The 9716-nt window shown below is 49.0% G+C and overlaps 1 protein-coding gene across 12 annotated transcripts in view; it reads left to right on the top strand.

Moving 5' to 3' along the window:
• Positions 1–9716, top strand: part of MAMSTR (MEF2 activating motif and SAP domain containing transcriptional regulator) — a 49769-nt gene that overhangs the window by 35480 nt on the left and 4573 nt on the right. For all 12 annotated transcript variants that reach the window (XR_013825236.1, XR_013825237.1, XM_079906874.1 and 9 more), the window contains one exon: positions 9036–9144. Coding sequence is in view for 9 of the 12 variants with exons in the window: in XM_079906874.1 (XP_079763000.1) it covers positions 9036–9144 (109 nt within the window). In the remaining 3 variants the exon portion in view is untranslated. Of the gene's footprint in view, positions 1–9035; positions 9145–9716 lie in introns of those variants that run through there.

Below are 9716 nucleotides of genomic sequence, written 5' to 3'. Positions count from 1 at the left end.
CGTCTCTCGGGGGTCGGCGAGCAGCCTACCGTGTGGGACCAGCACATTCCAGTTACTGCGGGCCCCATCCTGGCCTTTCGTTCTCAGTTTGCCTCGGTTCCGGGGAACCGGGTGACGGGAGGGAGGGAGGGAGCTGGTGGCCTTCGGTGGGGCAGGGGAGAGGGGTGGTGACAGAGGGGATGGAGGTGAGGTCAAGTAATAGATTTGCCAGGAAGGAAGGTGATGGGAGCCGAGGAGGGCGGCTGGCTTGGGGGCTGACGGAGAGGTCAGGTGGCCGGTGTGCTGGGGGGCAGAGGCGGTGGGCGCCTGGGCTGGGAGGGATGGACCCTCTGCTTCCGGAGACGCCCCGGCGAACTGAGTCTCCACTTGCCGCTGAATCCCTGGGATCAAGTCTCTTCTCAGCTCTCTGTGGTGTGTGTGTGTGTGTGTGTGTGTGTGTGTGTGCACGCGCGCGTGCGTGCGTGTGTGTGTGTGTGTGTAAACACAAGTGTGCTGCAGGTGCAGGGAGAACTCCCAGTCGCCATCTCTCACCTGGTTCTGGCTGGACGACAAAGTGGCTCCGCGAGCAGCTCAGTGCATTCTGTTCCCTCGTGTTGACTTCTCAATCAGAATCTCCCGAACCTCCCAGCACCTGTGGCCGAAACCCGCCCAGGATCTACCCGGAGCCCGAGGGAGGCGGGAGCTGGAGCCAGGTGAGCCCGGAGCCCCTCCCTCTTCCCTGGGCGCTGCCAGGACGCTGGCCCAGAAGGCTGCCTGGAGGAGGGGAAACAGAGTTCTGCTGGGCCCGGCTCTTCCCGGCTCAGTCGTCTCAGCGTCCTACATTTATTTAGCTTGGCCAACAACTGTTAGCACTTACCTGGCCAACCAAACTCATCCCATCTTCACAATTCCTTGAGAGGGGCACCCTCTCATGGTACAGAGAGGAAAACCGAGACACAGAGAGGCGAAGTAACTTGCCCAAGGCCACATGGCTAGAGAGTTGGAGAAGCTGGAATATGAAACCAGGCAGGACGGAATCTTGGAAAACACTTGGCAAGTAGCAACGCTTCTCAGTTTCCCTTATTTCAACAAAGATTCCCTTAGGAAATGACCGTTTTGCATCTCTTAATGGTATGTTATGGGTCCAGGTGTGAGCAAGCATTTTGCAGGAAACTACCCTCAGCCCCTTTCCCTCTCACTTTACTTATTTATTTTAATTTATCTATTTTATTTATTTATTTTTGGTGGTGTTGGGTCTTCGTTGCTGTGCGCAGGCTTTCTCTAGTTGCAGCGAGCATGGGGCTACTCTTCGTTGCGGTGCGAAGGCTTCTCATTGTGGTGGCTTCCCTTGTTGCAGAGCACCAGCTCTAGGCGCGCGGGCTTCCCTAATTGTGGCGCACGGGCTTCAGTAGTTGTGGCTCGCGGGTTCTAGAGCACAGGCTCAGTAGTTGTGGCACACGGGCTTAGTAGCCCCGCGGCATGTGGGATCTTCCCGGGCCAGGGCTCGAACCCGTGACCCCTGCATTGGCAGGCGGATTCTTAACCACTGCGCCACCAGCGAAGCCCTTCCCTGTTACTTTAGCAAAGCTATATTATAATTAATTTTTAAACTCAGGCATCCTCATGCTCAACTCCTCTCCAGCCCAAGTACACCTTTCACGTCTTTTAATCGCATAATACTCTGCCTAACTTGTTGGTTCTTTCCGTGGATCAAAGAAGTAGAAATGAAGAATTAACAGATGACCAGATCTCTCCCCTAGCTTCCCCTTCAGTAATCTCCTGAACAAACTGTGTGACCAAACTGTGTGAACAAGATAACATCTAGAGGAAGATTACGAGAGTCCACAAGCCTGCACACAGCTGGATGATGGTGATGACTCTGACCCCCATCTCAATGATTAACTGGGACTACTTCCCTCTTTCCCTTACAAGTTTCATGGCAGAATCTTCAGAAGTGGTTTTTGGGGGGACACTGAGTCCACCATCTCCCCAGATTGCCAGCACTCTGATTAAAGGCACCTTTCCTTTGCTGTCAACGTTTGTATTGATTTTGTAAGTGGCGAGCAGCGGGACCCGATTCACTCGATAACATTAATGGTGTATCATGGGTCCAGGCAATGCTTCTGCCACACTCAGGCGCAAGACTGATGAAGAATTTTACTGGGGAGGGGTGAGGCAGGCATCAGCAGAGCCCCCAGCAGTCCTAACACTGAAAGAGGAACAAGCAGCACCTCTACCCCGTGAAGTGACAGGAGGTCCCTGCACCATCTACAAATGCCCCCCTCAGCCTTCCCTTGCCAAAAAAAAAAACAAAAAAAAAACACCTGAATCCTATCAAGCCTCTCACTGTAATTGCCAGTTTTCAGAAAATAGGAGGAAGGAGGATAAAGTTGCCGTGAATCAACACCACAAGGATGGAATTGACCAAGTCCAGAAAGTGGGACACAGTCTACAAGACAAATGACCCGGTTTCCCCAACGATTCAGTGACGTGGAAAAAAGAAGCAGGGGTGGGTGGAATTACCTATAATACATGCAAAGCGGATTCAGGGCTCAGAAACGTATAAACAGATTTTTCAGCTGTACGAATGTCTAACAGTTGTTCAAAAGCCACGGGGATGCAGGTTGATTCTTCCCCTTGTAACTTTCAGTAGTCCTGGCCCTCAGTCACTAAGTGCTGTGCTAGTGTCGGAAAACCATTGTAACAGCTAAAAAATGTCCCCATGGATTCCCAAAATTCCCCCTGGGGGACAGTACTCCTCATTTGAGAACTGTTGTCTTTAACCCTTCTGCTCTCCTGTCTTAGCAGCACCAGTTCTCTGCAGAAGAAAACCCTTCTTGGTAGCAACTGTCAATTTCCGCAGTGTAACAACTCCCACCATGACCAATGGCTTCATAGTGTATGAATATCTATATGAAATGTCCAGAATGGGCAAACCAAGAGGGATAGAAAGTAGGTCAGTGGTTGTCAGGGGCTGGGGAAGGCAGGGAATAGGGAATGACTGCGGCTCCGGACGCGCAGGCTCAGCGGCCATGGCTCACGGGCGCAGGCTCAGCGGCCATGGCTCACGGGCGCAGCCGCTCCGCGGCATGTGGAATCTTCCCGGACCGGGGCACGAACCCGCGTCTCCTGCTTCGGGAGGCGGACTCTCAACCACTGCGCCCACCGGTTTCTTTTTGAGGGAATGGGAATGTTCTGGAATTTGATAGTACTGATGCTTGTACAAGACTATGAGTGTGCTAAAAATCACTGTATCATATACTTTAAAGTGGCAAATTGATTATTGCCATTATCAGTTGTGATGTTGAAACCAAGCAGGACCCTGTGGGGCTCCTGGGCACAAAAGCCTTTCTGTGTTCCCTTCCCTGCCGTTCCAAAGGGCAGGTTCAAACAGATGCTAATCAGGGAAGGGAGGGGATGCAGAGACAAGGGAGGAATAGTCTAGAAACAATAGTGCAGCCTTGGGGCAGTGTCCTGGTTCCCCCTCAAGGGATACACATAACAATACCTTTGAGCTGTTTACAGAACTAAAACCCACCCAAAATGGAAGATGTTAGCATTCTTCATTCCAGAGAAGACCACCTGAGGCCAGATTAAAAGAACCAGAAAATCTCATCAGGAGACCACCTGAGACCAGATCAAAGGAGTGCAGGCCCTTCACACACCCTAATCCTTCTCAACAACGCTGCCCTTGAACCATTGCTAGAAAACTGCTCACCCGAATCCCCCGGGTTGGGACACACCGTTTTGAGATGCGCAAGCCCACTGTGTCCCCCTTTGCCTGGCAAAGCAATAAAGCTATTCTTTTCTAATACTTCACCCAAAACTCTGTCTCTGAGATTTGATTCGATTGCGTGCACAGAAGCTGAGTTTTCGGCGTCAATCTTACTGGCCCTAACCCTCCTCTGCCCAGCCTGGCCTCGATGTAAGTTCCTCGCACACTTCCCCAAGCCTCAGCAGCCAGGTGTCTTGCTTCGACTTCTGCGTTGCTCTTTTCAGACACCCCAGCTCAGAATGCCAAGGAGAAAGCCCAAGGTCACACAGAGAAGGTGACACAGAGGCAGGTTTCAATCCAAGTCACTTATACCCAAATCCTCTCTTGCCCTTGCCTGGCCAGTGCCTTTGTAATTTGGGTATCAAGGTCTGACTTCTTGGGGCTTCCCTGGTGGTGCAGTGGTTGAGAATCTGCCTGCCAATGCAGGGGACACGGGTTCGAGCCCAGGTCTGGGAAGATCCCACATGCCGCAGAGCAACTAAGTCCGTGCACTAAAACTACTGAGCCTGCACTCTAGAGCCCACGAGCCACAACTACTGAGCCTGCGTGCCGCAACTACTGAAGCCCATGTGCCTAGAGCCCATGCTCCACAACAAGAGAAGCCCCCGCTCTCTGCACCTAGAGAAAGCCCGCGTGCAGCAACGAAGACCCAATGCAGCCAAAAATAAATAAAATAAATAAATTTATTTTAAAAAAAAAGCCCACACACCTCAACAATGTGACTTTTCTAGGCCTGTGTTCTTTTCAGTTTTTAGGACCACGACTCATTGTGACACAGTTCATAAACACACAGATACAGTCCTTTTTGCCACTTCAAGTGACATATTCACAAGTTCCAGGGATTTGGATGTGGACGTCTGGGCAGGAGGGTGAGGGGCATTTTTCCGTCTACTACATGTTCTATAGTTTTATTACATTTGACTTTCAATCAGTCCGTTTGTTCAGCTCTCAATGTCACCCTGAGCTGCCTTTTGGAAGCTGAATTCTGTCTGATTTACACACCTCAAAATTTTGGCTGTTTCATGGTAGTACATGTGTGTAGTGTGTTGGCTGCCGGAGCTGGCTTTCCTTAGTCTTTCATGGGAACTCACCAGAGACAGGTCCAACCGGGATGATCTTATTATCTTGACTCCATCGATTCCTTTGCCCTAAGAAACTTGATTATGGAGAACTGTAGGTCAGGTGGGTCCTCTGAATAGAGCTCTGTAAAGTTCCTCATGAGCTCAAGAAAGGATGTAGTTGTCTGGTGATAGTCATTCATTCAACAAGTATTTGTTGAGTGTCTACTAAGTGCCAGGTGCTGTTCTAGGTGTTGAAGACACAGCAGTGAACAAAACAGACAGGAATCTGCTCTCATGTAGTTTACATTCTACTGGGGAGATAGACAATAAGCCAAATAAAAGCCAAAGAAAGGGACTTCCCTGGTGGCGCAGTGGTTAAGAATCCGCCTGCCAATGCAGGGGACGTGGGTTCAAGCCCTGCTCCAGGAAGATCCCACATGCCGCGGAGCAACTAAGTCCGAGCACCACGACTACTGAGCCCGCGTGTTGCAACTACTGAAGCCCGCACGCTAGAGCCCATGCTCCACAGCAAGAGAAGCCACTGCGATGTTCTCATCGCGCACCACAACGAAGAGTAGCCCCTGCTCGCGCTACAACTAGAGAAAGCCTGTGCACAGCAAAGAAGACTGAACACAGCCAAAAATAAATAAAATTAAAAAAAAAATGCTTAGTCTGACTTCTTGAGCCACGAAGAACCTCCATAACCCTCTGTTTTATATTCATACTGCACCTTGAATGATAATGAAACAATAATAATGGAATCATAATATCTACAGTGGCTGTAGGCCCCTGAACGCAGGAGCCCTATTGCTGGGGATATATGTTTATGTATAGCTGATTCACTTTGTTATACAGTAGAAACTAACACAACATTGTAAAGCAATTATACTCCAATAAAGATGTGAAAAAATAAAATAAAATAAAACTCAAAAAACAAAGTTTGTGTTGAATAAATACAGGGGTGCCCAATGCCTACACAGCAAGTACTCTTGTGAACCTCTTGCCCTTAGAGATGGAGAAACCGAGGTAGAGAATTCATGCCCTTCCTGGGAGCCCACAGCTGAGGTGGGCAGAGGGGGATTGGAACCCAGGACGTGATGTTCGGGGACCCTGGCTCCTTGCCATCCTTCAGCCCAACCCCTACTTAACAAACCTGAAAGTGGCCGTCACCTGCGTGGGGCTAGCTGCACAGAAGTGGGAAGCAGTACAGAAGAGGGGCACACTGGGTGTCACGGGCCCAGGTTGGAATCCTGACTGTGCCACATGTAAGCTCGGGGACTCTGGGTGAGAGAGGAACTTTCCCTGGCCTGCAAAATAGCCTGGCACCTGCTTCAGAAGATTGCTGTGGATAAGCAGTGAGGCCCCATGGGAGAGGTACCAGCGGGTGGACCATTACTAGTAAGCAGTGACTGTGAGTCTAACCCCCTCTGCAATGGTACTGACCCTAAAGAGGGTCGTGCACAGACACCTTCTGCACTTCCTCAAACACTGATCCGTGTTCTCTTGAAATGCAGCTGCCATGCTGTGAGGAAGCCCACCTATCCTTCAGGAGAGAGGCCACAGGGAGGGGACCCAAGTGTCCCAACCAAGCTCCCCATTGAAGGCAGCTGCATGAGAGACCTCAGATGACCTCTCATGGAGAGAAGGACCACCCAGTCAATCCCTATAACTTAGAAACAATACATTCTGCAGTTGAAGCCATTCTGTTTCAGGGTGGTTTGTTACACAGCATTAAGGTGGCAGTTCCCTGAGAGGTGGGAGCATGTCTGTTTTGCCCCCTACTGTGTCCTCACTGCCAAGGACATTTCTTGGTAGATAGTAGGTGCCCTATACACATGTGTTGAAGGAAGGGAGGGAGGGAGGGAGGGAGGAAGGAAAGGATTTTCAGAACTTCGTGTCCTGGACTGATGTCCACGAAATGTAAGGGAAGCCAGTAACTACCCACCAGCCTCTATGTACGTATCTATAGTGTGTGTTTAGGTGGCGGCTGTACACATGTATACAGACACCCCTTGGAATATGGAGGGCTTGGTTCGAGACCACTGAAGTAAAGCAAATATTGCAATAAGTCGAGCCACACAAGTTTTTTGGTTTCCAAGTACATGTAAAATCGTGTTTACACTATACTGTAGTCTATTTATTAAGTGTGCAATAGCATTACGTCTTAAAAAATGTACATAGCTCAATTAAAAATACTTTAGTGCTGGGGCTTCCCTGGTGGTCCAGTGGGCAAGACTCCATGCTGCTAATGCAGGGGGCCCAGGTTTGATCTGTGGTCAGGGAACTAGATCCCGCCTGCATGCCGCAACTAAGAGTCCACATGCTGCAACTAAGAAATCCATACGCTGCAGCTAAAAAAGGTCCCACGTGCCGCAGAGAAGATCCCGCGTGCCGCAACTGAGACCTGGCGCAGTCAAAATAAATAAATAAATAAATATTAAAAAAGAAAAAACGTTAGTGCTAAACGATGTTAACCATCATCTGAGCCTTCAGCGAGTCATAATCTTTTTGTAATAATAACATCAAAGATCAGCGATCACAGATCACCATAACAAACATCATAATAATGAAAAAGTTTGAAATGTGGCGCGAACTACCAAAATGCGACACAGAGACATGAAGCGAGCAAATGCGATTGGAAAAATGGCGCTGATGGACTTGCCGGATGCAGAGTTGCCACACGTGCAAAAATCGCAGTATCTGCTGAAGCGCAAGAAAGCAAAGCACAATAAAACGAGGTCTGCCTGTAGATACTACTATCTCATTACATAACCAGGGCCTGGGATGCCAGACGTTTCTTGATGGAGGATTGTCCCGCAGCCCCATGACTTTTGAACATTTTGCCAGACACGCACGTAGCTGTAAAACTTGTTTATAGGTAGCTGAGCCCAGGACATGTTTTGCTTATTGACCGTGGAGTTGGAGGTTGCACGTGGAGCCCAAGGCTGCATATTGGTATGTGGACAGGATGCTCCCTTGTGACCACAGGGAAGGTGATGGGTATCCAGAGCTGAGGGTGAAACGCTGGAAGCTCCCTGGACGCCCCGCCATCCGCGGGCTCTGCACTGGGCAGGAGATACTCAGCGTAAACTAAAGGACCACTTCCAACATCCTTCCAGCCTCTATCCCCAAGGTTACCTGTGGCCTCTGCCATCAGACTGAGAGCCCTATGGGGTGGGGACTGAGGCCGGGCCTCTCTTAAGCTGGTCCCCTGGCACAAAAAAGGGAGCCTTGGTAAATTTTTAAAAACTGTATTATGGAATTTAAATTTAACAACATGCAGAAAAGTAGACAGACTAGTACAATAAAGGCCCACATACCCGTTGTTTTCAACGCTCTACCAGTCTTGGGCATCTATACCTCACCAGGCTTCCTCATTCAATCTGTAAACATTTCATGGTGCTCCTCCGACCGGTGAGAATATTTAAAAATATATAACAAACCCCATGCTGTTACTAGATCTAAATATTAACAGTAATCTCTGAATATCACATAATACCCAGCCTAAATTATAATTTCCTGGAGAGTCTTCAAGCTGTGTTTTTTCTTTGAACCACGACCAACACACCCTCATGTAAAAGTGAAAATCCACTGGTCTGTGCCCCAGAGCCCACACATAACAGCACCCTTTGCTTTGGGTTTTTTTTTTTTTTTTTTGGACACACCACGTGGCACGCAGGATCTTAGTTCCCTGACCAGGGATTGAACCCGTGTCCCCTGCAGTGGAAGCTCAGAGTGCTAACCACTGGACCGCCAGGGAATTCCCAGCACCTTTTGCTTTGTGTGTGATGATGGCTCATACTCACTACATGTGTATGTGTGCCAGGAGCTAGGTTTTTTAAAAAACAGCTTTACTGAGCTATAATTCGCATCCTATAGAATTCACCCATTTAAAGTATACAGTTCAAAGAGAGTAAATCCTAAGAGTTCTCATCATAGGAAAAAGAAATTTTTGTTTCTATTTCTTTCATTTTGTATCTCTATGAGATGCTGGATGTTCACTAAGCTTATCGTGACAATCACTTCATGATATATGTAAATCCAATCACTCTGGTGTACATCTACAATTTATACAGGGCTGTAGGTCAATTATATCCCAATAAAACTGGAAGAAAAATAAATAAAGTACACAGCTCAATGGTTTTGAATGGCTTGGAGATCAGTGACTTCCAAATCGAAATGGATTCAGAGCTCTGCACCCATCCCTACTTTCATTTTAGAACATGTTCATCACCCAGTTAAGCGATCACTGCAAGGAAGGACTCCATTCACTCAGCCCTGGATGGAATGGACTTCACGCGCTGACTCAGAGGACACATGACTCTGTGGGTAAGTGCACACACCCTCTGGCCACGGGCTGCTGATGTCAGCTTCCCACACTCAGTAGCTGTGTGATCCTGGGCAAGTGACTTCACCTCTCTGAGGGTTAAAACAACGCCTGGCCAGAGAACCACATAGTGTAGGAAATGTCCAGAAAAGGCAAGTCCATAGAGACAGAAAGCAGACTGGTGGTTGCCAAGGGCTGCGGCACTTAAGAGGGAATGCGGAGGCTTTTCTTTCAGTGGCCATGAGGAAGGGGCCTTATCTGGAGCCTGTGAGCAATAAAACTGTGGATCTCCTGTGCTCTAGCTGAGCTGCGAAAGGAACCTAATTTAGCAAACCCAGCCTCCCCGGCCCAAGAGGGTTGTCCCATCCAGGCGTCTATTTCTGGCTGGGCTGAAATAAACACATGGAGGCGACCCAAGGGACCCAGCCCCATCTGGGTTGGTTCAGTCCAGGCGTATAGTTGGACAAGCCTGAGTCTCTTCTGGAAAGATTACGCTCATGCGATCTTAATGGGCTCTGAGCGTTTCAGGGACTTATAAATTCAAAGCAAGGATGTCGCTGTAAGGTCACTCCTG

This window comes from Stenella coeruleoalba (assembly GCF_951394435.1).
Source record: "Stenella coeruleoalba genome assembly, chromosome: 20".
Lineage (NCBI taxonomy): Eukaryota > Metazoa > Chordata > Mammalia > Artiodactyla > Delphinidae > Stenella > Stenella coeruleoalba.
The sequence above is the reverse complement of the archived record's forward strand: the minus strand, read 5'-3'. Positions and strand labels throughout refer to the sequence as shown.